This window comes from Aotus nancymaae, unplaced genomic scaffold (assembly GCF_030222135.1).
Source record: "Aotus nancymaae isolate 86718 unplaced genomic scaffold, 86718_ANA_hifiasm-v0.15.2.pri h1tg000028l, whole genome shotgun sequence".
Taxonomy (NCBI): domain Eukaryota; kingdom Metazoa; phylum Chordata; class Mammalia; order Primates; family Aotidae; genus Aotus; species Aotus nancymaae.
In genome coordinates this window covers 1664160-1692006 of record NW_026988441.1, presented here as the reverse complement: position 1 = coordinate 1692006, position 27847 = coordinate 1664160, and the positions used below count along the sequence as shown (strand labels likewise).

The window sequence follows — 27847 nt, the reverse complement described above, 5'->3', positions numbered from 1 at the left end:
GGGATCCCAGGAGGAAGAAAACCCTCTCCGACCCCCTGGAGAACCTCAGTCGCTTTGATGCCAAATGATGTGGCTGCCGACAACTGAAGATCTCAGTGCAGGCCGACCAAGATTGCTCTGGCACCTCAGGCCAGCTGCCTCACCTTTCCAGCCCCCACACCTACGCCCAGGTGCCCAGGACTGGAAAGAATGCGCAGAAAGCACTTAGCACAGGGCTCGCCATCAGCGCCCAATAACTGGGTCCTGTTAATGGTTTTTTTTTAAGAGATGAGGTCTCTGTCACCCAGGTTGGAGTACATGTGATGTAATCATAGCTCACTGCAGCCTCAAACTCCTGGTTTCAAGCGATCCTCCCACCTCAGCCTTTCAAGTCGCTGGGATTACAGGCACATGCCACAATTCCTGGTTAATTTTGAAATTTTTTTATAGATGGGGTCATACTCTTACCGAGGCGGGGCTTGAACTCCTGTGCTCAAGTGATCCTTCCCCCTCAGCCTCCCTGAGTGTTGAGATTACAGGCTTCAGCCACTGCGTCTAGCCTCTTACTATATTTTATTTATTCATTTTTTTGAAATGGAGTCTCACTCTGTCGCCCAGGCTGGAGTGCATGATTTCAGTTCACTGCGACCTCCACCTACCAGGTCCAAGTGATTCTCTTGTCTCAGCCTCTTGGGTAGCTGGGATCAGGCACCCACCACCAAATTTTGTGGGTTTTTTTGGTTGTTTGTTTTTTGAGACAGAGTCTCATTCTTGCCCAGGTTAGAGTGCAGTGGCGAGGTCTCAGCTCACTGCAACCTCCACCTCCCAGGTTCAAGTGATCTGCTGCCTCGGCCTCCCCAGTAGCTGGACTAGAGGTGCGTGCCAGCATGCCTGGCTAATTTTGGTATTTTTAGTAGAGGTGGAGTTTTACCATATTGGCCAGGCTGGTCTTGAACTTCTGACCTCAAATGATCTGCGTGCCTCGGCCTCCCAAAGTGCTAGGGTTACTGGTGTGAGCCACCGCACCTGCCCAGCCTCATTTATAACCAGTGTGAAGCGGCTGTGTGCAGCCCTGGCAAAGGGAAAGCAGGCAGGCTCCCTGCCCTGGTAGGACCTGGTTGCTGTGAAAGTTGATGCCAGGTGAGCAGAAGGAGCGCACTGGCCCTCCAGTCACGGAGCCTTGGTAACCGGGGCTCGGCCAGGGACACCTTTACTTGGGCTGAGGGGACTGTGGCCTGCAGGCAGTCGGGGGAAAGGCTTTCCAGGCGAGGAGACAGCAGGGGCTGTCCTAGTGGGTGGCGTGCAACTGTGGTCTCCCTGGAAAAGCTAAGGAAGAGCAGCTCAGGGGGTTCCATTTACTCTGTGCTCCGGAGCTGGGCTTCGCAGTGGGACTAAGGAGGCCCTAGTCACCTGACCTACGAGGTCGAGGTTGGGGCTTCTGTTAGTTACCTAAGTGATGTTACCAGGACAGGCAGCAGCCCTGGTGGCAAGATGATGCCTCCAGGTCTCCACCCTCCCTCCCTCTCTCCACCTTCCCTCTCCTTCCCTGTCTCCACCTTCCCTCTCTCCTCCCTCCCTGTCTCCACCTTCCCTCTCCCTCCCTGTCTCCACCTTCCCTCTCTCCTCCCTCCCTGTCTCCACCTTCCCTCTCCCTCCCTGTCTCCACCTTCCCTCTCCCTCCCTCTCTCCACCTTCCCTCTCTCCTCCCTCCCTGTCTCCACCTTCCCTCTCCCTCCCTCTCTCCACCTTCCCTCTCCCTCCCTGTCTCCACCTTCCCTCTCCCTCCCTGTCTCCACCTTCCCTCTCCCTCCCTGTCTCCACCTTCCCTCTCTCCTCCCTCCCTGTCTCCACCTTCCCTCTCCCTCCCTGTCTCCACCTTCCCTCTCCCTCCCTGTCTCCACCTTCCCTCTCCCTCCCTCTCTCCACCTTCCCTCTCTCCTCCCTCCCTGTCTCCACCTTCCCTCTCTCCTCCCTCCCTCTCTCCACCTTCCCTCTCTCCTCCCTCCCTGTCTCCACCTTCCCTCTCCCTCCCTGTCTCCACCTTCCCTCTCCCTCCCTCTATCTTCCCTCTCTCCACCTTCCCTCTTCCTCCCTGTCTCCACCTTCCCTCTCCCTCCCTGTCTCCACCTTCCCTCTCCCTCCCTGTCTCCACCGTCCCTCTCTCTTCCCTCTCTCCACCTTCCCTCTCCCTCCCTCTCTCCACCTTCCCACTCTCTCCCTCTCCCCACCTTCCCTCCCTTCCTCTCTCCACCTTCCCTCTCCCTCTCTCTCCCCATCTTCCCTCCCTTCCTCTCCCCACCTTTTCTCCCTCTCTCCACCTTCCCTCTCTCTCCCTCCCTCCACCTCATGCTATGTGGGTCTCCCTCTGATTTCTAGGTCCTGTTTGAGATTTTGCTCTTTCTGTTCCCCTCCCTGGGCCTCCCTGTGACCACTCTGTGCATCTCTGGATCCCTGTCCTTCCTTCAACCCAGAGCTCTGTCTCTGGACCTCAGTGGCAATCTCTGAATTTCTCTCCTCCCTCAAGTCAAAAAGTCATCATACCTGGGAGGTTCCTCTGAGTGGCCGAACTACCCCAGGATGCATAACTGAAGTCTGTTTCCTCAATTTTATCCCTGACCCTCTGAGTCAACCCCGTTGAAAATGATAGCCTTTGCTGATCTCTACATATTGGTCTGCCAGGGAAGGACTGGTGGTCCACAACACTGTTCAGAATCCCCATCTCCCTTGGCCAAAATATCTGGCATCTACCAGTGGGGCTATGGCATGAGGGTGTGAATCTCAGGAAAGGAATCTGAGTCACGTGGCCCTGCAGCCCTAGTATGCTCAGAACAGAGGTTCTCAAAATTTAATATGCTTCAGAATTCCTCAGAGGGCTTGTTAAAACATAGTTGCTGGGCCCAGAGTTTCTGATTCAGTCTAGGGTGGGGCTCAAAAATGTGCATTTCAAACAAGTTCCCAGGGGATGGGTATGTGGCTGATCCAAGGCCACATCTGAGAAGCTTTGCTCTAGAAGAGTAGAAGTGGCCCTTAGGCCAGGCGCAGTGGCGCACACCTGTAGTCCCAGCTACTCAGGAGGCTGAGGCAGGAGAATCGCTTGAACCGGAAGGCAGAGGTGGCAGTGAACCGAGATAGCGCCATTGCACTCCAGCCTGGACCACAGAGTGAGACTCTGTCTAAAAAAATTAAGTAAGTGGCCCTTGGTTAGCTGCATGTTGGAATCATCAGGAGTTTGAAAAATTACTTAGTGGGGTGTGGTGATGCACGTCTGTAGTCCCAGCTACTAGGGAGGCTGAGGCAGGAGAATCACTTGAACACAGGAGGCAGGGATTGCAGCAAGCTGAGATTGTACCACTCCACTCCAGCCTCCAGCCTGGGCAACAGGGAGAGACTCTGTCTCAAAAAAAAAAGAAAAAAAGAAAAAAGAAAAAAACAAATACTGATGTGTCTGGCTCCCACCCGTGGAGACTGATGTTAAAACATCAACTTTTGGCCGGGCGTGGTTGTTCACGCCTGTAATCTCAGCACTTTGAGAGGCCAAAGCAGGTGGATCACCTGAGGTTAGGAGTTCAAGACCAGCCTGGCCAACATGGTGAAACCCTGTCTTTAAAAAAAAAAAAAAAAAAAATCAACTTTTTTTTTTTTGAGAGGGAGTCTTGCTCTGTCACCCACGCTGGAGTACAGTGGCGTGATTACAAGCGTGCACCACCACACCCAGGTAATTTTTGTATTTTTAGTAGAGACAGGGTTTCACCATGTTGGCCAGGTTGGTCTCGAACTCCTGGTCTCGAACTCCTGCCTTGGCCTCCCACAGTGCTAGGATTACAGGCATAAGCCACCGAGCGCATGATTCTCATGTGCAGCCAAGTTTGAAAGTCATCACTCTGGATCCTTGATGTACAAAGTGTGAATTGTGACCGTGTGCATAGCCGGGGCACTTGTTAGAAAAGCAGAATTTGCATTTTGACAAATTCCCTGATTCCAGGGAAGTCTGAGAAACACTACTTCGTCCAGGAACCACACTGAACAGCAAAGCTCTAGAACAGTAACTCCCAAACGGTAATGAACACGGGGATTACCGGGAAGTTTGTGAAAATACAGATCCCCAGGCTTCATTCCCGTTGTCTGTGTGTGGGCCTAAGAAAATGCATTTCTGCAAGCATGCCTCCCTCTCTTGCCTCAAGCCATTCTGATTCGAGTGGTGCTGAACGGCTCCATACTAGTTCACGTTCACTTCTGCCCTAGATTTCTCTTACTTCCCACCACCTAGAGAGGAAGGGGCGGATCTGGCTTCCCATCTCGATTGTGTGACCCTGGGCAAATGCCTCCCAGTCCTCAGTGTTTAGAAGGTTTTCAATCACAAGTCATTCCTCACATTCATTCATTTATTCCTTTGGCAAGCGGTTACTGACTACTTCCTGCGTGCGAAGTGCTGGAGATGCAAAATCCAGAGAGTGAAACCGAATAATTACGAAATTACGGTAGATGTGCAAAAATAAATCCTAACCAGCAAGGCGCACATGAGCGCTCAGCCCGGGAGGTCAGAGAAGTTTTCTCCCCAAGAAGACAACGGAGCTGAGACCTGAAACGAGCAGGCATTAGGGAGCCACCTGTCTCCGCTGTACCTTCTGCAGCGTCCTCAACACACTAAGGAAACTGAGGGGCAGAGAATGACTGTCCCCATGTGGTCACGTAATCAGTCAGAGGCAGGACAAAAACTCCATACTTCGCGCTTCCCAACCAACTCTGTTATGCACAGTGCCAGTGGCTTAGAAGCACTGTGTCTGGTCCCTTCCTTCTTTCACTCGGCAAATAATGAATTTCAGAGATGTGCCAACACAGAGGCACTTGGAGAAAGACGAGACAGCTGAGAGACAGGGAGCAGCCCTCCTGGCCGGGACGCAAGGGATGCGCCCTAGTCCCACGTCTGCCGACTACACCCTCTTTCACACGCTCTATGAGCAGCTACCGCCCACTCGCCACGCTATTGGCCAAACTGGCATGAATGATAACGCTCAGGGCCAACGAAGATAAAGGGGTGGACTTTCTTGCCCAGCCCCTCCCCCTTGGCCCAGTGTCTGTTTTGATTGGCAGATAACTTCGGCTCGGCCCCCGCTTTGAAGGCACCTATCTGTCTCCCAGTAGGTACACGGCCCCTAACGCCCACACTCCATGCCTTCCTCCGCTTTCCCCACCCACTTCCAGGACCAACCAATGACTTCAAGGCAGAATCTGCCCCCGCAACCAATTAAAAAGAGCTCTAAACTTGACGGACGACTTCCCGCCCCTGGACTGTCCTAGCTCCTCCCCCGGACCAATTGTTTTAGGAGAGGGGGGCGGATGCATCCAATCAGCACGACACAGGTCTCTTGATTGACGCTCGGGTCCTCGCGCTGGCGTGTTGTGCCCCGAGGAGGGAGGAGGAGGAGGAGCCGGGAGGAAAACCTGAGCCAATCCTAGCAGGCTGCGCGGGAGGCCAATCGAACGCCGCGCCTTGGAATGATTACCCAATCCGCGAAAGGGGGCAGGGCGCATCCCTGCCAGGAACCAATAGAACGCCCCCAAAGGTCAGGAGCGACGTTCAGCGGGAGCAATGACAGGCCTATATTCGGGGCTCGGGGGCGGGTCGGCGCCAGAGACGAGAAGAGAGGAGGGGAGGCTTCCTCCGCCGCCGCCATCTTGGACCGGGCCCGGTCAGCTTCCGCGGAGCCATCGGCAGACGCCGCGGCGTCCCTTGAGCCCCGACCCCCGTCGTCAGAACAACCCCGGGCCCACTCCCCCAACCCCACTTCCGCTTCGCGCCGCTATCGCGATAGCGCCCGGGTCCGGGGCGCGAGAAAAAGGCGGCGGGCGCTCGCCTCCCCCGCCTGTCGCGATACGCTCCTCAGCGGCGGCGCCAGCTCCTGTGGTGAGAGCGTCAGGCTCGACTGGGCCGGACCCCTTCCCCTCCTCCCTCCCGGCACCATCGGCCACCCTCCTTGCCGCCTCCCGCCGTGGCGACACCGCCGTCTGTCGCGACATGGTGTCTCCTCGCCCGCCCCCTGCCTCCGCCTCTGCAGCGCGGGGTTCCCCGCGGGGGGCGGCTCCCTCCCTCTCGCCCTCCCGCTCCTCCGCCTCCTTCACGCCCCTCACCGCCGCCCGGGGGTCTTTCCGCGACCCGGACCCCGGGCCCCGCCCGCCGCCGCCTCCCCGCGTGGCATCGCGTCGGGCCCCCCGGTGGGGGTGTGAGGGTGCGAAGCCTCCCGGGCGCGAGGTGCCCGCCCCTCTCCGCGTCGGTATTGGCTCCTGGCTGGAAGGATGGAGGCGCCCCTGGTCCCAGGTGCCCGCCCTCTCGGGCTCAGGTGCCTGCCCCCCTCGGCCTCGGTCCCTCGCGTTGGGGCAGCCTCCACTCTGGGGCTTCTCTTCTCCCTCGACCGTAGCGTGGGGGGTGCTAGCCCCCCGGGACGAGGACGCCCCTGGGTGGGAGAGTCCCCCTTCCCGGGGCCGAGGCGGCCCTCTGCATCCCTCCTCACTGCTCCCGGGAGCGCAGCTTCCCCTGGATCTCAGGTTCCAGCCGCCCCTCCGTATCGGATGGGGGCGTCTTCGGAGAGGAGTGCAGGAGAAACTCCGCGTTAGTTGGAGCCTCAGCCGAAGTTTCCACCTCTGTAGTCTCAGCAGTTCCCTCTTAGCGAGAAGTGCCCTGGGTGGCTCAAGCCTCGCCATCCCGCAGCACCGGGCGCTGGCCTTTTTGGGGAGGCTGGCCTTCCTTGCACTGGGTTCCCGGACCGTCCTCAGTGTGGCCCAGGCTGGCCTCAGCTCTCACACTTGATTGTGGTGTCTGCCTCTGGCTTTGCAGTGGTGCACTCCCCTGCATCCTGGCTCTCTGACCTTCTGGGTGTGGGCCTCTCCCCGTGATGTCAGGGCCACTGTGGTCCTGGCGGTGGGGGCTGCTGGGCTCCCCCAGCGCTCAAGGACACGAAGCCCCCACACTTTCCACGTTAAGTGGGCTCCCACTGCGGGCAGCGCTAGCGCTTCTTTCTAGGCAGCCCCTGCTTCTCAGTGCAGCGTGGTCACCCTCCCACCCCGGGGTGAGCTCTCTTGGACTTTTGGTGAGGGGTTTTGGTGTCTTCCCTCACTCCCTTTGCCCCTACCTGAGTACGAGGCTTTTTCCCCCTTCACACCAGTCTCCTCCTTTGGGGTGTCATCACTCCAGGGGCCGGGAGGCCCACTGCCCTTGCTGTTCGCATCAGATTCCCCACTGTGGGTTTGCCGTCTTCCCGTCTACCCTCACACTGGATGTCAGCAGTTGGAGAACAAGGCTTGCGCCTCCCCACCCGCGTGCTGGTACCCCATGGGAGTAGGAAGCTTCCTAGACCCGGGTTCTGGTTCTTGTACTGCGAGGTGGGGGCGCTTCCCTCTGGGGCTGGGCCTTGTCTCCAGGGTGAGAACCCTTTCTTGCTGTTGCCTGCCCCAGGGAGAAGGTTCTTGCTGTCCTTGGTATTGGTACAGCTGTCTCTCGGATTTGAGGTGCCCACGCCTCTGTGTGTGCCCCACCATAAGGCTGAGGACTCCTCTTGGACGCAGGTGCCCCCGGCTAATGCTTCTAACCCCCCCTCTTGATTTCTCACTGTATAGGGTAAGGTAGAGGTTCCCGGCCGTGTGATGTCAGATGCCTGAGCCTCAAGTGGGAGACTCCACTGTAGTCCCCGTCTCTGGGGCCAGAGACTCCCCTGGTGTAGCCTTTCAAGGTGGGGGTTTCCAGCTCCCCACTCTATGCATGGGCATCTCAGTGGAGATGACAGCCTCCACCCCAGGACCTAACATATCCTTCTTCCAGAGTCTCAGAGCCTCTGTGGCCACATCAGCAGCCACCCGGGTTAAGGATCACCCCTCATCACTTCCCAGAGCTCCTTGCTGCAGAGGCAGAAGCTCTTCCAGATCAAAGGCACCTCATGACAGAGACCACTCTGTGGGCACATGATGTCCCCAAGATTAAGGACCGTCCGGTGTTAGCTCCCCAGGACGGAGCCTCTGCCCCTCCCTCCTTCCTCGAGTGTTTGTGTGGTGGTATCATCTTCCCTAAGGTGAAGTTTGGGGGTCTTTACTGGTTTTGGCCACTGTTTTAGCGTGTTGGCTCCTGTGGGGCTGGTGTCCTCACCCTACCCCTTAGCATGGGTCCCTTCCCTGTGGGGATGAGTGTTCCTCTTGGGTAAGTCTCCTCCTGGGCCAAGGTTCGCAGACTCCTCAGTGCTACTGGAGAGCCCTTGCCGCCAGAGCACAAGCTCTTCTGCGTCCGAGAGTGGACCCGCAATTGTTACCATCCTTGGAGGATCTTGGTGGATGCCCCCCAACTACAGCAGATGGGGCTCTTTCTTCTCTGGTGGCATCTCTGCTTCGAGACTGAAGCTCCAGCTCCCCTTCTCTCTGGTCCTTTTTAGGGGAACCCAGAGGTACAGACACCCTCACGCTAGAAGGATGTTCTTAGTGGGAAAGGTATCGTCTCCACTGTGGCTGAGGCTCCAGCTTCTCTAGGGGACAGTACCCTCGGCCTTGGGCACTTGCCCCTTCTCTGTGGAGGAGCTGCCTCCCCGCTGGGTCTCAGCTGTTGCTGACTTTGATGTCACATTGTTCTGTCTGAAGCATCACCTCTGGGCTAGGGCTCTTGTTCCCCTCCACCTGGCTGCTGGCCCTGTCACGACTTCCTTCTCTTGCTGCCACGGTGTGGTCTCCTCTCTGGGGGGTATTCTTTCTCTCCACTAGGGTACCAGTCTTTTCCATGTAGAGACGCAGAGAGGGTGTCACCTCCCTAAGATGTTGATAGCCTTGTTTGGGGGTGTAGCCCATGAGACCTCTTCTTTCTCGAGGGCGGGAGCGCCTGCCCATGCCCCTCTGTTGAGTTCTTGGGATGGAAAGAGGGGGTGTAAGCTCTGGTTCCACATTCTTGTTCTCCCATGCATTAAGAGGCTTTTCTGTGTCGGGGTGTTGGACTTTGGTGAGGATCCCTGCACACCTCAGGGTTGGTGTCCAGGCCCTGGCCTCATATAAGCTCCCTGGATCAAAGGGACTTGCCCCTCCTCAGTCTGAGTCCCCTCTGGGGCACTTTCTCCTGGGTCTTTTTGTCGGTTGCGTTGCCTTAGATTCCCCGTGTATGGCATGTCGGCTGACTCTAGGCGGGTGGTGCTGCTGTGTTCTTTAAGTGGGCCTTTTACTGAGGAGATTTAAGTTCCCTCAAGTGTAAGTTAGCACTCCTACCTACCACCACCAGGATAGGTCCCTGCGGTGTTGGGAGAAACCTCAACAGGGCTGGTTAAGGTCCCAGTCCTGTCCTTTATGGGCTTCTTGTTCTAAAGCACACTTGTCCGTAGGGTTGCTGCTAGGCACATGTGGTGATTAGTAACTAAAGATGAAAGATTCAGTTTCTCCATTACACTTGCCACATTTCAGATGCTCAGTGGCCGACAGGTAGTGCACACGGACAGTGTTTCCAGCGTTGCGGAGTTGTGTTGCACAGCACTGCTGGCCAGATGCTCCCTTCCGGTGGGTGAGGACCCTCTTGGTGGGACTTTCCTCTGTATTGAGGCTCTTATTCCCCAGTAGGGGGCTGTTTCTGCCATTACATTAAGTGACTACTCCAGGGTACCCTTGCCCGGCACAAGTAGAATGGGCGCAGCCCCTGGATCTCAGGGAACTATGCCTTTCATGATAGGCCCCCTCCCTGAGGGGGAAGAGGACAACCTCCGCTGGCGGCTCAGATGTCTTCTTAGCATAAGTCTCTCTCCCCAGGGCTCCCCTGGTCTCGCTGTCAGGCCCTAAGGTGTGTCTTCCCCTAGACTAAAAGCTCCTCGTAACTCCCTTTTGACCTCAGTCTCCTCTAGGTTCTGTGGAACTTCCTTTAGAATAAAGATGCTCCTCTCTTTAAGTTTTGGGCTCCTGCCATGATGGTGTATGTTTTCCTGAGTCTAAATTACCAGTCCACTCGATATGGGATTATTTCTGTGTGCAGATCGGCTCCCTCACAGCTGCAGTACTTCTTCACCCTCTTATCTTAGTCAGATTTCTGTCTTCTCCCACGTCTCTCTTGGGGACTGCCTTCTGCCCCCAAATCTCTAACCCTTCTTGGTATCAGCCTCTTTGGGTTAGGAGTGTTATTTCCTTTTGGCTTAAGGATTCTGTTCTGGAATAAATTTCTTGGTGGTTTAAGTCACTTCTACTTGGCATTCAGCGCTGTCTGTATGAATAGGTTCAGGTCTTCATAGTTTTAGGCACCTCTGGTCTTCGCCATTTTCCCCACCCCCAGTCTTCCTTCCCTCACCTACAGCTTACAGACACACACACGCCCTTCTCTGTGAGCTGCCAGTTTCATTTGTCTCTTGACTTGTCTGAGGAGTGACCTCTCCTAGCCACCTCTGTACCCAGCCCCTCTGAGTAGGACGTGTGATCTCCAGGGCTAATGCCTTCATCCCAGTCATCAGCTGTGTGCAGCATGACTTTGTCCTGCTCTGAAAAATCCTTTTGAGTGTAATCTGAGGAGAAGATGCTCCATGCTCTAGGAATTTTCCACTTCCTGGGTCAGAGGCACACAAAAAAGTGTGTATCTTTTCTTGTTTCAACCATCTTCTAGGGTCTCTTGTTGGCCAGACACTATGCTGGGCAGTAATGCGAGCATCAGGAGAACTGGGGCTGGTCTCTGTCAGATAGCGGATATTTCTTCTGTTTACCATTCCCATCCACCTCACTATGCTGACTAGGTCCATGGCTCTGGGTTTGAACCAGCAAGGGAATACATGTTAATTCCTCTCCAATCTCTCCTAGCAGCGTCCGTCTCCAAGAGAGTATGAAGAGAGTGCGTCTGTAGGACAGGGAAGATGGCGGACAAGCGCAAACTCCAAGGTACTAGACTGACTGCCCACTGCACCTGTAGCCATGTGCTCCCGCTTCTGAGGACTGCTCTTTAAATCCTGCTGCCTGGGCAGGATTCTCACAGCCTCCTTCCTCCCTGGCCAGGTGAGATTGATCGCTGCCTCAAGAAGGTGTCCGAGGGCGTGGAGCAGTTTGAAGATATTTGGCAGAAGGTACAGGGGCCGAGGCCCTAATAATCTGGGTCTTCAGAGAGGAGGGCACAAGAAAAAGGCTCAGGATCTCTGGGTGTTGACCAGGGAGAGAGGGGCTACATATGCAGGTACCGAGGACCTAAGAGAATCAGTTCTAAGATGGATTAGGGATAGAGGTGCGGGGGTCCTCGAGTCCCTAGCATAAGGAAGAATCACTGGAGTGGGTACTGGGGCATCCCCTCCCACACTGACTTCTGAATTCTCTCCATTCCTCAGCTCCATAATGCAGCCAACGCGAACCAGAAAGAAAAGTATGAGGCTGACCTAAAGAAGGAGATTAAGAAGCTACAAGTGAGGGGGCTAGGGACCTGGACACCTGTGTCCTGAGGGTAGAGGGAACTGGGAGAGTGGACTGCTGGGTCCCAGGGAGAAGGAGCTGTGGGCCCCAGTTCCCAGGTACTGAGGTCTGACTTTCTTTCTTTTCCCATCTGCAGCGGCTGAGGGACCAGATCAAGACATGGGTAGCATCCAACGAGATCAAGGACAAGAGGCAGCTTATAGACAACCGCAAGCTCATTGAGACGGTAGGAGCCCAGATCCTGAGTCCCGGGGGGGGGAGGTCACCTGATTCTTGAGATCCCAAGGGGTGGAGGCAGAGTGGCCAGACCCCAGAGGTCCCCAAGAGAAGCAAGGTTTCTGCACCTAAGGGAAGGGAAGAGGCAGCAGACTCAGAGCTCAGAAATAGGGCCATGAGGCTCAGGGCTGAGTGTCTGCTGGCCCTTAGTCAGCTCCTTTCCCACCTTCGAGAGCCCCCCTGCCAACTGCACTCTCTACAGCAAATGGAACGGTTCAAAGTTGTGGAACGAGAGACCAAAACCAAAGCTTACAGCAAGGAGGGCCTGGGCCTGGCCCAGAAGGTAGACCCTGCCCAGAAGGAGAAGGAAGAGGTTGGCCAGTGGCTCACGGTGAGTTGGGGTAGAGAAGAGGAGGTGAACTCTGAGGATCCTGAGCCCTGGGCATACCTGGGAACCCTGGCTGATGGCCTTCCTCTTCTTCCTCCCCTAGAATACCATCGACACGCTCAACATGCAGGTGGACCAGTTTGAGAGTGAAGTGGAGTCACTGTCAGTGCAGACACGCAAGAAGAAGGGCGACAAGGATGTGAGTGAGGGACACCCGGCACCTTGAGGAAGGGGATGGGGACGGGGGTGGGCTGGCCAGCAGAAGGTGCCAGTCATTTAGGCTCCTGGGAGTTGAATCCTGGATTCCTAAGGTGGACAGGGGCCAGCAGCCGGGATTAGGGATTTGAAAGACACGATCGGGACGGCTTAGCAGCTGCCTGGGTGGGGCAGGGAGGAGGCCAGGCCGAATTTCAGGGTCCCTTGGGTGTCTAGGTAGACAGCAGGGCCTTGGTGAAGAGGAGCGGTTTGGGGGAAGGTGAATGCAGGTTGAGCTTGTGCCCCAGAGTAAGTGTGAGACCTGAAGGACACCCATGGCAGGAGGCTTCCTGGCACCCAGAGGGCCCTGGTCCTGGGGAGAGCACAGTTACAGACAAGGCAGAATATGGGGAAAGCGGAGAACCAGGCCTGAAGGAAGAGAGGAGACTGGGACAAGGGGCTGGATGCTGGGGTCCCAGGTTCTAGAATCCAGGATTGTGAGGTGTGAGTTCAGAGGGATCCAAACTGTAGAGACTTGTTGAAACCAGAAAGATGAGGAGGGGAGAGCCAGGTCCTCAGGGAAGCTGTGGGTGGGAGAGGGTCAGGAAGTGGATGATGACAGGGTTGGGTGTCAGACTCTGAAGGGTTTGGGAACCACGGGCTTGGAGGGGAGTTGTTGGGTCCTTGAACAGAGCAGGGATTTGGAACCAAGGCTAAGTTGTTAAATTGTAAAGAGTCCTTGGCCGGGCGCGGTGGCTCAAGCCTGTAATCCCAGCACTTTGGGAGGCCGAGGCGGGTGGATCACGAGGTCAAGAGATCGAGACCATCCTGGTCAACATGGTGAAACCCCGTCTCTACTAATACAAAAAATTAGCTGGGCACGGTGGCACGTGCCTGTAATCCCAGCTACTCAGGAGGCTGAGGCAGGAGAATTGCCTGAACCCAGGAGGCGGAGGTTGCGGTGAGCCGAGATCGCGCCATTGCACTCCAGCCTGGGTATCAAGAGCGAAACTCCGTCTCAAAAAAAAAAAAAAAAAAAAAAAAAAAAGAGTCCTTGAGGGGAGGGCAGGAGCGAGGCTTATGAATCTGGGCTCCCTTGGGGATAAATGGATAGGGTTGGGAGGCCTAGTGATGACAGAATCATCATTATTCTAAACAGCAACCTCCTCACAAATGGCGGTTATCATTATTACTGCTGGAGCAAGCCGGGGGTGGGGGGCATGCCCGAGGTAGTCACAGCCGGTGGGTGCCCTCAGTTGAGAAATCTGGGCCGTCAGGTGAGGTGAGGTGGAGGCCAAGTCGTGGGATGGCACAGGGACCTCTGGGTCGTTTAGAGGTTTCCAAGGACTCCTGGAGCCAGAAAAGTCTGGGGAGAGGAAGGAGCAGTGGGATCCCAAGATGTCAGAAGGCTGAGATTGCTCCCACAGGGGTCAGAGGGTGGGTGGACCCCATACTGGCCCACCCCAGAAGGGGCTGGAATGGAGGCTTTGGGTCTCCTCAGAGGTCAGGGACTGAGGACAGGTTCTGTGGGGGCAGGAGGGGCCGAGCAGGTGCTCTGCAGCCCCTGAGCCTGGCCCTGGGCTCGCCAGCAGAAGCAGGACCGGATCGAGGGCTTGAAGCGGCACATCGAGAAGCATCGCTACCACGTGCGCATGCTGGAGACCATCCTGCGCATGCTGGACAACGACTCCATCCTCGTCGATGCCATCCGCAAGATCAAGGACGACGTTGAGTACTATGTCGACTCATCCCAGGACCCCGACTTCGAGGAGAACGAGTTTCTCTACGATGACCTGGACCTCGAGGACATTCGTGAGGCCCTGGGGCTGATGGTGGCACAGGAAGTGAGGGCCCAGAGCAGGCTGTGTGAGCCAGCTAAGCATGCCCTCCTTCTGCCCCCACAGCACAGGCGCTGGTCGCCACCTCCCCCCCCAGCCACAGCCACATGGAGGATGAGATCTTCAACCAGTCCAGCAGCACACCCACCTCGACCACCTCCAGCTCTCCCATCCCGCCCAGCCCGGCCAACTGTACCACGGTGAGGCCCCACAGGGCGCTAGTACTTTGTGTTTCCAGCAGAGCAGGACTTGAGGAGACAAATCTGGGTTTCTCCAGAGTGACCAGGGGAGGGTAGTTGAGGAAACACAGATCAAGGTAGCCAGGGTCTAGGCTCTTGGAGCACACGCTAAGGTCCTACATCTGGGTCCCTCAAGGACAGAAAGAGCAATAGGGTCCGTCCTGGGCCAGTTTAAGTTCTGGATGTGGGAGGCGGCAGAGGCCAGTGCCAGGGCTGCCTGAGGAGGCTGGATAGCTGGCCATCTTGGGCAGGGATCCAAGGGTGGGATTCCCTGTGGAGAGCAGGTTCCCAGATCCTTAGGAGGCTGGTGGCTCAGTGCTGGCTCCCAGAAAACAGCATTGGAGAGCCTGAATTTAGGTGGTTTCTCCAGGCAGATTAAGGACAGCCATTTAACCAGCTCTGGGTCTGCAATGGCAGTAAACTGGGCCCAGGTCCCCGGGACGTTGAGAGATTAGTGTTTCTCTGTCAGACCCCCAGAGGCCATACAGGTTTTCTATTCCACCTTCCCTACCTCAGGAAAACTCCGAAGATGACAAGAAGAGGGGACGTTCCACAGATAGTGAAGTCAGCCAGGTGGGTGTGAGCCCGGAATTGACGGGCATGCCATTCACTTATTTGTTGGTTCCCAAAGGCATATTGAGGCCCGAGTGCCGGCCCCTGAGCTGGGCTCGTGGACACAGGTGGGTCAGAAAGCAGTGCTGCCCTGAGGGCAGGTGGGCAGGCAAGTGGACAGGTGACTGGTGCTATGGAGTGGCACAGGGACCTCTAGCCCGGCCAGGCAGGCAGGAGATGCTGCTGCAGAGGGCCCTGGGTTTCAGAGTCAGGTGAGTTTGCCTGGCAGGGAGAGGCAGCGGCAGTAACACAGGCAGGTTGTGACAGAAAGCTTGGAAGTGTGGAGAGATGAAGCCAGTCAGGGGCCCAGCTATGAGCACAGGGACTGGAATTGCCAGGCTGAGGGGCTCAGGCTTTGTAGACCTGAGCGGCCTCCGCTGCCAAACAAGCTTGGGAAGTGATGGGGCCGTGGTGGTGCGAGTAACACACACTGCGTGTTTCCGAGAGAAGACGGTGGTGTGCGGTGCTTCTCCACCTCCCCTAACATCTCCCAGGACAGCAGCACGCTTCAGAAAACGCTGCTACACAAGAATGTTAGGCAGGAGCCGCCGGGGCCTGAGGCCCCTCTGTGGGCTGATGGGATGGATGGTTCCAAGAGGACACCCTGAGTGGGCATTGAGGAGGCTGGTGTGGAGACTAAGGGGACCTGCAGGTAGTGGGGAAGGTGGGTAGCAGGGCCAGGTGGTGATGAAGAGAGACGCTGAGGTAGGGACTCCACGGGCCAGGCTGGGCTTTGCCACCTTCCCAGGCTTCCACCGCCAAGCAGCGATCCTAGGGGAGAAGTGGGTAGTCAGTCCTGCTGGGCGCCTGGTAAGCGCAAGGTACCCGTGGGGTGGGTGGAAAGAAGCCAGGAGGCGGTTAGGTTCAGCAGCCTGAGTTGCTGTTGGCAGCATGCCTGCGGTGGAGATGCCAGGAGCACGTTTACCCTCCCACCACTTTGGGGAGCGCTGGTAATTTACGGCCCTGTGAGTGGTTTCTGTGACCCTTCCTGTGACATTCAGAATTACTATCCACTTTCCAGCTGTTTTTCCTTCTACTCTTAGACGTGAGGCTGCTCCAGCTAATCACATATTGAGGACACTTAGGTGTTTCTCACTAGTCCCCTGGCTTCCGACAGATGGATCTTCTCTGGCTGACAACCTAAGTTGTGTGTCAGATCCCTGTGGGGGTGTCCGTGGGGCGGTGTACAGGCAGGACTTGGGAAGCTGGGCAGGCTGGAAATTAGTGTGAGTGTTTTAAGCATGAAGGTGAGGCAAGTCATGAGGGTGAGTAAAGTCACCCAGATTCCCAGGAGGGCGGGAGCAGTTGGGGGCAGCGAGGCCAGAAAGGAGGCTGCTAGGACAAAACTGGAGCCTGAGGGGGGTGTGGTGAGGGAGGCCAGCTGGCCCCGGGTCCTGACCCTCTGCTCTCTTCCACCCGCAGTCTCCAGCCAAAAACGGCTCCAAGCCTGTCCACAGCAACCAGCACCCTCAGTCCCCAGCTGTGCCACCCACCTACTCCTCTGGCCCCCCGCCCGCTGCCTCTGCCTTGAGTGCCACCCCTGGCAACAATGGGGCCCCCGCTCCAGCAGCACCCCCAAGTGCCCTGGGCCCCAAGGCCAGTCCGGCTCCCAGCCACAACTCGGGCACCCCTGCCCCCTATGCCCAGGCTGTGGCCCCACCAGCTCCCAGTGGACCCAGCACCACACAGCCCCGGCCCCCCAGCGTCCAGCCTAGTGGAGGCGGTGGAGGTGGCGGCGGAGGCGGAGGGAGCAGCAGCAATAGTAACAGCAGTGCCGGTGGAGGGGCTGGCAAGCAGAATGGCGCCACCAGTGAGTGGGGAATCGGCGGGGTGGGGGGCACGGGCGGGGCTGGGCAGCAGCCGGCAGCCCTTTCCATTCGCTCTTTGTTCCCAGGTTACAGCTCAGTTGTAGCAGACAGCCCAGCAGAGGTGGCTTTGAGCAGCAGTGGGGGCAACAATGCCAACAGCCAGGCCCTGGGCCCCCCCTCCGGCCCCCACAACCCACCTCCCAGCACCTCGTGAGTGTCTTGGCCGTCAGCAGGGTTGGGGTGGCAGCCTTTTGGCACAGAGAGGCACTGGTGCCTCATCCCCACCTCGATGGGCTCTGGGTCCCCCACCTTGCTCCTGGGAACGTCCAGCCAGTGCTGTCCTCTCTCCATCAGGTGTCGTGCCCCCACTTCTTTCCAGAAAGGAAACTACATCAGCCTCTCTGCTTTGCCCTTCATAACGTTCTGAAATACGTTCTCATCTAAGTGGAAGTTTTCTCAAGAGCCCCACACCCTTTCTTCCCCATTTCTGTTACCCGCCCGAGACTACTTGACTGCCACAGGAGGTCACTGTTCACTTTTCACATTGAATTGTCCCGAAGTCCTCATTCCTCTGCAGCTACTCCTCCAAATCTTAGCTGTTTCCACTGGATCTCCCTGTTTCCCGAAGAATGCCCCAAGAAAGAGCTTAATTAACAATGTACACAAAGGAAAGACTTTCCTGGCCCCCTCACCCCAGCTCCAGCTGGCCTGCCCAAGGGGCATGGGCCCTGTGTCCACCTGCCCAAGGCAGCCTGTGTGGCCCGGTGGAGCACCCAAGAATCCTCACCCCCATCCCCGAAGCTCTGCTCTACTGATGAGAAACTGTTCCAAAAATTGGGCTCTGCCTTTGTTTGCCCAGAGAGCCACTTCTTACTCCCATCTGTCTGCCCTCAGCCGCCCTTCTCAGATCCCTTCTGATTTGTGCAGGCTCCCCTCTCTCCAGCCAGGCCTCTCTGCCCATCCCACCCTCAGGGACCCTTCTCTGAGCCCCTTTCCTCCATGCTCTCTCTCCAGGAAGGAACCCAGTGCGGCAGCCCCGACAGGGGCTGGGGGCGTGGCCCCAGGCTCAGGGAACAACTCGGGGGGACCCAGCCTCCTGGTGCCACTGCCTGTGAATCCTCCCAGCTCCCCAACGCCCAGCTTCAGTGATGCCAAGGCAGCTGGTGCCCTGCTCAATGGGCCTCCGCAGTTCAGCACCACCCCGGAAATCAAGGTGGGCTCCTCAGATACCCCCTGAGCCTCTCTATCCTGACTGCTGTCTGCACTCCAGACATTTCTGACCCTTTCCTCCAGGTCTCTAGCTGTGCACCCTCCTCGCCTTTCTGGATCTCGCTGTCTGGCTTTCTGTCCCCTTCTCACACTTGCTCTTTCTCCAGGTCTTTCTGTAACACGTTCCCCGACCGTGATCTCCGGGAGCTCTCATGCTCCCTCTTGCTCCCACTGAAGCTGTTTCTCTGGGTCTCTTCCTCTCTCTGGGTTTCATCTTCATCTCCCCCAGGCCCTCAGTTTCCGTCCCCATGTATCTTTACAAAGCATACCAGTCTTTCTACTTCACATGACCCCCTACCTAACTCAGTACCGTCCTTTTCCTAGCTAAGAAACTGTTTCAGTCAAGACAGCACTTGTTCAAGTCCACCGGGGGCCAAGCTTGGTGTTGGGTGAATGCAGCCTGCTTCCTCCCTTTAGGAAGCTTCCCTGCTGGGGTGGCTGCAGGGGAGGTTGCTGTGGGTCCCCTGAAGGACATGTGACCTGACCTGGGAGACAGGCCAGGAAGGCTCTGTGAGGGGGTGATGTTTCAGCTGAAACCTGGAGCAGCCAGGGGTCTAACAGCTGCAGGAAGGGCTTCAGGAGGAGTCCGCATCTGCCTGAGTACTCAGGAGGCTGGGCAGGATGCAGCAAAGAGGAGCAGGTATCCACTCTGCAGGAGGCAGTGCCGCCGGCTGTAGGGCTGAGTGTAGCGGGACAGGAGTTGGGGTTCCTGATCATGGAGGGTCAGGAGCTGGGGCTTGGCGTGTGAGCCAGGATACTGCAGCGTGGCTTCCACGGGGAGGCAGTGCGCCCCAGGCTGGCCAGGTCCAAGTCTTGGCATTGTCTTTTCTGTGCTTGCCTTCATCTGGGAAATGGCAGTAGTCATGATGATATCTACCATACAGGGTTATTAACTTATCGTGGTAAAGCTTTTGGAACAGTTTCTGACCCAACAGAAGCATTAGATTATTTTTTTTTTTTTTGAGACAGTCTTGCTCTGTTACCCAGGCTGGAGTGTAGTCGTTCGATCTCAGTTCACTGCAGTCTCCACCTCAAGGGTTGAAGTGATTCTCCTGCCTCAGCCTGCCAAGTAGCTGGCATTACAGGCACCCACCACCCCACCTGGCTGATTTTTGTATTTTTAGAAGAGATAGGGTTTCACCATGTTGGTCAGGCAGGGCTTGAACTCCTAACTTCAGGTGATCCACCTGCCTCGGCATCCCAAAGTACTGGGATTACAGGCATGAGCCACTGCATCCAGCCCAAATTTTAGAAGTACTGTAGACAGGAAACTTACACTGTGTGCATTTTTGTGGAAAAAGGGAAACAACAAGCTTTGAGATTTTCAAAAGAGGTTCATACCTTTTGACACCACCACCAGCAAAAAATGAATCACTGGGGTGGGTGGTCAGGCACTATGGCAAGGTTTGAAGTAGAGAAGAAGGAACATGACTGCATTGGAAAGGTCCCCTCGGGCTGAGGACAGGATAGAGGGAGGGTGGTCTGAGCAGGAGAGGACAGGCCCGGGCTGTGTGGGGCATGGTGGCATGACAGGTTAGAAGCAGGACGGATAAGTCTTGGTGACTAAAGCGTTGTGGAGAGGACAGCACAGGGCTGGGGTTAGGGACAGCTGCCCATGGCCAGAGTAAATGGAGGAACCAGGTCTGACTTTGGGGAACAGAAGCGTGCTGTAGCCTTTGTAATGGGAAAGGAGGCCGTGGCGGTAGGGCTGGAGGCCCAGCCTACCTGTTACCATCAAGGAGACTGAATCCTAGCAGGGCTGGGCCTGCCCCCACCCCACTCACCCCATGCCAGTCAGAGGCACACAGCTGAGCATGTAGTCCTCCTGCCTCCTTCAAGACAGGCGGGGGCTCTCCCAGCGTGTAGGTGTCCCTAGTGAAGGAGCGTGTACCGTTGGCTCATCCTTAGACAGAAATGGTAGCGCACTGTACATGTTCTGCAGGTTGGCATTTTCCTCTGTAGTATGTCACGAACTTGTGTTTTGAAAATCTGCGCCGTATTCCATGGTGTAGAGTCCCACTTACTAGATGTTAATCTGCTGATGACGGCGTCAGTGGTTTCCAGTGGTTTCCCCCGTTTGATGCTTTTACCTTTTATGGGTAGATTACGAGGAGTGGGTCACTGGCCCTCCATAGCCTCCCAGCAGAGCAGGCGAGGGCATGTGGGGCCTGCGTCAGGCTAAGCTTGCTCCTGTAGCCCAAGTGCTCAGGCCAGGCCTCTGGTTTCCTCCCCAGGCCCCAGAGCAAACTTTGAGCTCCTTGAAGTCCATGGCGGAACGGGCAGCCATCAGCTCTGGCATTGAGGATCCTGTACCAGCGCTGCACCTGACTGAGCGAGGTGAGGGTCCCGGGATGGTGGGGAAGCAGTGGGCCAGTGAGGAGGGACCAGCCCAACCCATCCTCACCACTGAGGGGGCCACCCTCACTTTCCCCACAGACATCATCCTCAGTAGCACATCAGCACCTCCGGCCTCAGCCCAGCCACCCTTGCAGCTGTCAGAGGTCAACATACCGCTGTCACTGGGTGTCTGTCCACTGGGCCCTGTGCCCCTCACCAAGGAGCAGCTCTACCAGCAGGCCATGGAAGAGGCCGCCTGGCACCACATGCCTCATCCCTCTGATTCTGAGCGTATCCGGTGAGGGGCCGCAGGAAAGGGGGTTGGGCTGGGCCTCGAGTCTTAGTGAGGAGGCAGGGGATGGACCTGTGAGGCTGTGGGTCAAGGGGGCCAGGCCCCTGACCTGGGCTTCCACTGAAGGTCAGCACTGCCCCCCAGGTCTTTCTGTACCAACCCCCACCCGGGGATGCATTTCTGAGCACTCTTTTGATGAGGGCAGGACTGGCAGGCAGCTCGCACTGACCTTCCTGATGCTCCCACAGGCAGTACCTCCCCCGGAACCCCTGTCCGACGCCCCCCTACCACCACCAGATGCCACCCCCCCACTCGGACACTGTGGAGTTCTACCAGCGCCTGTCGACCGAGACACTCTTCTTCATCTTCTACTATCTGGAGGTACAGCAGGGCCCCCGGGGCAGCCTCGGGCCCCCCGGCTTCGCCGCCACCGCCGCCGTCCCCCCTCGGGCTGGAGGGGTGAGGTGGGTGCCCCACTGCGGCCACTGGGACCGCACCCCCTCCCTATTCCCAGTCCTGGGCCCCCCAGCCCTCTACCTAAATCAGCCTGTCCCTGTTCCCGCTTCCAGCCCAGAGGTGTTAGAACTGCCTGGGTTGAGTGAGGCCAGTCAGCCGCAGCATGCCCCAGCCCCGCTTCCAGTGGCTCACTGGCTGACCTGCAGCCCCTCCCCAGCCCTGATCCAGCAGCCCCCACTCTGCTCCTCAGCACGTGCTCAGGCCTCCCTGGAGACCACTGGGGAACTGGCCAACCTCCACCCTCATCCCCACTTGGGAAATTTTCTAAATGGCCTTCTCTCTCAGCTTTCATCACACAATAGTTTTTCTTCCTTCTCAAAGCTACTCTGAAATTAATTTTCACCTCCTGTCTCATTTTCCTTCTCCTGACCAGCATTGGTATGTTCCGTGCCCCAGATTGTCCAGCTCAACTGTGGTCTGTGGTGGGGGCCGGGGTTCAGCCCTGATGTCCCACCCTGTCCCCCTGGCTCCCCACCAAGTTTGGGGGGGCCCTGATCCCCTTCTCCACCTTTACTCCCCCAGGGCACTAAGGCACAGTACCTGGCAGCCAAGGCCCTAAAGAAGCAGTCATGGCGATTCCACACCAAGTACATGATGTGGTTCCAGAGGCACGAGGAGCCCAAGACCATCACTGATGAGTTCGAGCAGGTGAGGGCCACACCCCCTCTCTTCCTACTGCTAGGGTTGGGGTAGAGTCCCCAGGCTCCAGGCACTCCCTGCCAGCTCTACCTTTCAGGCAGTGCAGTCCCTCAGCCTGACCAAGCTCTGCTTCACTCGGGCTGTTTGCTCAGCCTGGAGAACTGCCTTTCCTCCTCCAGTTGGCCGGCTCCTAGGCCTCCTGTAGGCCTTAGCCCAAATGGCACTTCCTCAGAGACCTTCCCGGAGCCACCTGGCCCAGCGCCTCCCCTGTGCGGTGCTGGGCACTCACTTGGGTGTGGGATTTTCCCGGTGAGTCTCCCTGCACAGGCTGTGGGTTCTGCTGCCCAGGGACCTTGATGGTCCCCTCCACCACCAGGTCCCAGCACCCAGCACACAGCACACACTCAGTGGGGAAGCTATTTTTTTTAATGGTCTTTTCAAGTTCTAATAATTGGCAATTCATGTTTCTTGCAAATACTCTGGAGCCAGCCTACCTGGGTTTGAGCCCAGCTCTAGCTGGGTGACTTTGGGCAAATCAGTTGAACCTCTATGTCTTAATTTCCTTATCTGTAAAAACTGTGGGGGGAGAGGCCTCCTAACGCAGTTGTTATGAAGATTAAATGAGTTAATAACATGTAAGTACTTGATGGTGACTGCTACATAGTAAGTGTCATGAATTTTTTTTTCAAATTACTTACAGTTGGTGTGTTCTACAGTGATTTTTTTTTTCCACCAAAGACTTCCCTGATGCCGAGCCCCTTCATGGGGATGAATATTGCAAGGTCCTTGTCCTCAGAGAACTCAGTCCCCTCTCCTAGTTCTCCCCGGCTGCTATTCTTGAAAGCATTTCAGACATTCATTCATTCAGAAGCTAGCTCCTCTCCCATCGTGCCCTCAGACATTAACTACTGACCTTCTCTCCTTTCCTGGTTTGGCCCAGAACCATCCTCCAAGTTAGTACATTTCAGGGCATCCAGTCATTCAGAAATTCCCACACCTCTGCCACTGCCAATAAAATGTGCAGAGTGCTTAGATTTAGACTCTAAGCCTGTTACCATTCTTTAGAACAAGGGTGACAGCACCCACTGCCTCGAGGTCTTTGTGAAGATTAAATGCTAGGCCGTGCATCCTGTACTTGCACGAGAGGTGCTCAAAAGCCACAGCCCTCGAGAATACAAAGGCCTTGTACTCACGCCTGGAGCTGGGGCCCTGCTCTGGCAGCTGGCCTCGGTGGAACCTCTCTGCAGTTCCCCTCCGTTTCCTCCTTGATGAAGTGGGCATGATAATGTTTCCAACCTAAGAAGAACCTTGTGAGGGTAGAATGAGTGCGCATGCGTGCAGGGCAGCTGGCCCAGTGCCTGGCACATCCACAGCCCTAAGAACTCTCCCCTTTGTCTGTTGGTCCGGCCCAGATCCCAGACCACCTCTTCGTCCACTCACTGACCGCCTTCTCCCCCGGCCAGGGCACCTACATCTACTTTGACTACGAGAAGTGGGGCCAGCGGAAGAAGGAAGGCTTCACCTTTGAGTACCGCTACCTGGAGGACCGGGACCTCCAGTGACACCGGCCCCTCCCTCTACCTACCCCCTCCCCGCATGCTGATCCCCCTGCCCAGGTGAGGGCCCTGCCCTGGAAGACTGGAGGGAGGCCCCAGGCCACGGGGCATCCCCCTCTCCCAGGAAGCAGGGAGGAGGCCGGGAGGTTTCCTCTCAGCCCCACCCTGGGGGCCCGGGGGCGAGGGCTGCCCCCTCCTCCCCTCCCCAGTGAGGGACATTTTTTGGTAAACCTATTTTCATTTTGGAAAATATTTATGAATAAATAGTTTTATATGACGGCTGGCAGCAGCGGCCTCTCCTGTACCCCCTCAGGAGTCAGTGAGCAAGGTGAGGGTCCTGCTGGCGGGGGTGCCGGGCCAGCTGGGGGTTGAACTGGGAGTTGTACCGCCGCCGCCGGTCATCTGTCTCTTCCTCTTCTGGCTTACCCTCCTGTGGTGCCCGGCCTTGGACCTGGGCCAGCAGGGCCTCCGCTCGCGCCCTCTCAGCCGCTTCCCTCCGAAGACGTTCAGCTCGAAGCTGGTCCAGGGATGGAGGCCTGCAGGGAGAAGACTGAGGTCAGAAAGCTGGTAGCCCCTAGGAGGCCATTCCCCCAACCTCTCCCAGAGGGAGCTGCCACCAGGAACCCTGGCCTGCATCCAGCACACCCCAGCCTTGGCTATTAGGGCCTGCTGGAAGAAGCCACTTGGTGCTGGGACACCATGGGCATGTCTCTGGCCTTCCCTCCTGTGGGCTTTAGTCCTCCCCAGTCGTTAAGATCTGATGCTCCTCCAGATCAAGAAAGCACACTGAGCAGCCCCCTTGTTCTCTCTCGGCCTCAGCTTCCCTTTCTGGAGAAAAAAAGATTACAGGCAGTGTACCCTCTCTAGAGCAGTGGTACAGTATCCTGGGGATATAAGCCTGCTTTTATTCTCTAACCCAGTGGTTCTCAAACTCTTTGGTCTCAGGACCCCTTTATACTCTTAAAAACTGAGGACCCCAAGAGCTTTTGTTTAAATGGGTTCTGTTAATATAATGCAAATCAGAAGTGAAAACTAAGGAAACTTGGACGTAAGTATCTGTGCCATCAGCCATCATTGTGAGGGTGTCTTCTCATCATGTAGCCTCTGGAAACCTGCACTACCTGCCCGAGAATGAGTGTAAAAGGCAAACAGTGTTAGGAAAATAGGCTTGACACCACGGCACCCCCCAGAAAGGGAGTCAGGACCCCTGGGGCTCCCTGGACCACATGTTGAGAACCACTTTTCCACCCAGCCATCCCTTCACAGAGTCCCTGGCTGTCCCAACCAGAGCTCCCGCTGTGCCTGTGCTAGGCTGCTGCCAAGCCCTGAAGATCTAGGGCCTGGTCTGCCAGGGCAGGGTCCTTCTTACCCCTTGGGTCGCTGTTTCTCAGACCCCTCCTTCTTTTCCTTTCTGCTGTGATTGCCTTCATCATTGCTGTGCCGTCTCTTCTTCCCCAGATGCTTCTGCATCTCCCGCAGAGGGTCCAGGCGGCTCTTGATCTTCTCATCTGGGGCTGGGCCAGGCCGGGGGCCCCCTCGCTCTGGTGGGAGCTGGTACCAAGGGGGTTGAGTCTGGGCCTCCGCTGCACTCTGGCCCAGGTATGTCAGGATGCCCAGAGCTTTCTCTTGTCTCTCCTAAGGGGGTCAGGAAATAAAAGAGATGGGATATAATCTTTCAGGGTGTCAGTTTATCTCACTGACACAGGTATCTAAGGCCTATAGTGAAGCAGCTGTGCCAGGTGCTGAGGAGGGAAGAGACCAGCAGAGGCCAAGCTCCTGCCCTGGGGGGACAATGGCAGGGACAGTCACAGAAAGAGGCAGGAGGGGATGGGGTGGAGCCACCTGAAAGTTCAGAGGCAGGCATCTTTGCAGAGAGCAAGCAAAGCAGAGGACCCGTGGGTGGGGTCAGCAAGTCCAAAGACAGCAGGTAACAGGAGCTAATGTACCTTTTACACTTGATCTTAGCCAAAAGGCAAGAAGTGATTGACTCACCTTTTTATTTATTTTTTTCTGAGATGGAGTCTCAATCTTGTCACCCAGGTTAGAGTGCTGTGGCACAATCTTGGCTTACTGCACCCTCCACCTCCTGGGTTCAAGCAATTCTCCTGCCTCAGCCTCTGGGACTAAAGGTGCGCACCACCATGCTCAGCTAATTTTTTTTTTTTTTTTTTTTTTTGAAATGGAGTTTCGCTCTTGTTACCCAGGCTGGAGTGCAATGGTGCAGTCTCGGCTCACCGCAACCTCCGCCTCCTGGGTTCAGGCAATTCTCCTGCCTCAGCCTCCCGCGTAGCTGGGATTACAGGCACGCGCCACCATGCCCAGCTAGTTTTTTGTATTTTTAGTAGAGATGGGGTTTCACCATGTTGACCAGGATGGTCTCGATCTCTTGACCTTGTGATCCACCCGCCTCGGCCTCCCAAAGTGCTGGGATTATAGGCGTGAGCCACCGCGCCCGGCCCCTCAGCTAATTTTTTTGTATTTTTAGTAGCGATACTATGTTGACCAGGCTGGTCTTGAACTCCTGACCTCAGGTGATCTGCCCACCTCAGCTTCCCAAAATGCTGGGATTACAAGCATGAGCCACCGCCCAGCTGATTTAGATTTTTAAAAGCCCATCAGCTTTGAGACCCCTCCAGTTTGGAGAGCTGAGCAGTTTGCCTAGCCGCTGGGGATTTCGAGCATCTACCTCCAAGCCCTGGGGGCACCCAAATGGCAACAGCCACCACTTCTGAGTGTAATGCTTTGGTACGGTTCTAAATTCTAAGTGTTCACTCTTGTTTAGCCTTAATCACAACCAATGGCTAAAGTGCCCCCCGCCCCCAGCTCCATTCATGTCTCCTCTGATGAAGTGGATAAGGCCAGCTTACTTTCTCCTGTCGCTTTTCTTCCTCATGCTCTTTATTGCCTCTGATCAGGCCTTTCCCTTCCTCCAGCAGCTCTCGAAACAGGTCCACAGGGCCAGAACTTGGGGCTCCCACCTCTGCTGCCTCAAGCTCAGGCAGTGAGTTCTGATGTCTGGCTTTCTTCCGTAGCAATTCTGTACGGGCCTGGGGAGAAAGTTACAGGCAAGACATTAAAAACCTAGAGGTAATTCAAGAACTTTTAAGTCTGGTGCCCACCACAGGAAACCAGTCCAGGGTGCTGGGGTTATAAGAAAGGGAGCACTCGGCGCCTACAAGAGGCACCTGTCCTAGCTGGGGGTGAGGGTAGGCAGATAAGGCAACACCTGGGTTTTGTAAACTGCTTTTCAAATAGTAAACTACAGATCAAGGATGGCTGGGAGGAGGTCCCTGGCCTAAACCACAGGGGTTCCTAACCTCAAGTCAGACAATTAAAAGAGCCATAAAGGTAAAACGAACTGCATTAGGTCAGATGATCTGGATTCCAGGCATGGCTCCAAGTGATTACCCCAAGTCCACTGATGAAGCCCTGTCTCGCACCTTCAGGACAAAGCGCTCAGCAGCCTACTGAGATTCTAAAAACCCAGACTACCTCCCTCCCACTGTGGAGGATCAGACTGGCTACGGAACTGAAAGTTAGGTGTACACCAAACAGATTTAAGGAGCTATACGTAAAGCCCATGTTTGTGTGTGTGTCTAAGGGGTGGTGCAGGGAAAGGGCTCGCCCGAGGGGGTGGAGCCTTCCCCTCGAAGCCATCTCACTTCGTGCCACCGAGATGACAATGCCTCTTTAAGAACGGTGCTTATGGGGGATTCTGGAAGTCAGGCGTTCTGCATGTAGTTAGCATACAGTAACTGCTCAATAAATAGGCTGTGCAAGCAAACTAAAAAGTGATCCGAATTTCCTTAAACTGTCCAAGGAATCATGAATTCAGTAAACATTTATGCTTCTCTCTTGTGCTACACACTGCTCTAGCCATGTGAAATACATCAACTGGGGGGAAACTAAGACAAGGGAGCAATCAAGGGAGATTTCGTAGAAGTGGGCACAAAGTTCGCCGAGCAACGTCTTCGGAAAAGAGATCGGCGCCTAGTCACGAATTACATACGGAGCACACGGCGCCTGCGCAACGCCTCCGCTTCCGGCTCCCTATCACGGCGCCTGCGCGCTGGGCCCCGGAGTTCCGACCGGCCGGCCCCCGGGCTTACCTCTTGCTGAGCCAGCAACACCCTCCGCTCACGCTCCTTCTCTTCCTCCCGGGCCTGGGCCTCGTCACGCCGCACGCGGGCAACATTGTCCTTGTTCCGGACGTGCCAGCTCTTCTTGGGCAAGATATTCATGGCGTCGTAGCAATCCACGAACTGGCACGCCCGCCTCTTTGCACTTCCGATTGGCGAGAGAATGACCCCTCCCTCTTGTCCCTACTTCGACCACAGATTGGTTCTGAACTCATTGATACGGCCCCCTGGCCTGTAACGACAGGTGATTGGCTGAGACGCCCTTTATCTCAGCGAATGCCAGGGTTTTGGCGCGTGGTATCCCCTAGCAACCGCTTATCACAAATCTGAGCCAATCGTGAGTTGGCCCGCCCCTAATGCCAGATTCGGCCGCCGATTGGCCGACCCAACCATCAAGTCTCCTTGCGGAAGAGCACGTCGCACGGCCACACATTCCCAT

At 56.3% G+C, this 27847-nt stretch overlaps 2 protein-coding genes across 5 annotated transcripts; one reads left to right on the top strand and one right to left on the bottom strand.

The window, feature by feature from the left end:
* Window positions 1-5652: 5652 nt before the first annotated feature.
* On the top strand, window positions 5653-23548 carry CNOT3 (CCR4-NOT transcription complex subunit 3). 4 transcript variants are annotated; one of them, XM_012474614.2, is made up of 18 exons: window positions 5653-5884; window positions 10771-10845; window positions 10960-11027; window positions 11283-11357; window positions 11501-11590; window positions 11843-11971; window positions 12072-12167; window positions 13756-13975; window positions 14068-14201; window positions 14757-14813; window positions 16275-16662; window positions 16747-16870; window positions 17675-17873; window positions 20164-20266; window positions 20366-20564; window positions 20807-20939; window positions 21597-21722; window positions 23177-23548. In XM_012474614.2, exons 2-18 carry the CDS (start codon window positions 10821-10823, stop codon window positions 23273-23275), a joined length of 2265 nt encoding a protein of 754 aa, XP_012330037.1. In that variant the 5' UTR covers window positions 5653-5884; window positions 10771-10820; the 3' UTR covers window positions 23276-23548. The 4 variants fall into 4 exon arrangements, with proteins under 4 accessions (XP_012330037.1, XP_012330035.1, XP_012330036.1 ...); XM_012474612.2 differs by having other exon boundaries at window positions 5793-5884; window positions 13753-13975; XM_012474613.3 differs by lacking the exon at window positions 5653-5884 and having other exon boundaries at window positions 6512-10845; window positions 13753-13975.
* On the bottom strand, window positions 22117-27830 carry LENG1 (leukocyte receptor cluster member 1). The gene is made up of 4 exons (XM_012474644.3): window positions 27379-27830; window positions 26137-26316; window positions 24639-24904; window positions 22117-23805 (listed from the first exon to the last, which is right to left on the bottom strand). Exons 1-4 carry the CDS (start codon window positions 27508-27510, stop codon window positions 23586-23588), a joined length of 798 nt encoding a protein of 265 aa, XP_012330067.2. The 5' UTR covers window positions 27511-27830; the 3' UTR covers window positions 22117-23585.
* Window positions 27831-27847: the final 17 nt, after the last annotated feature.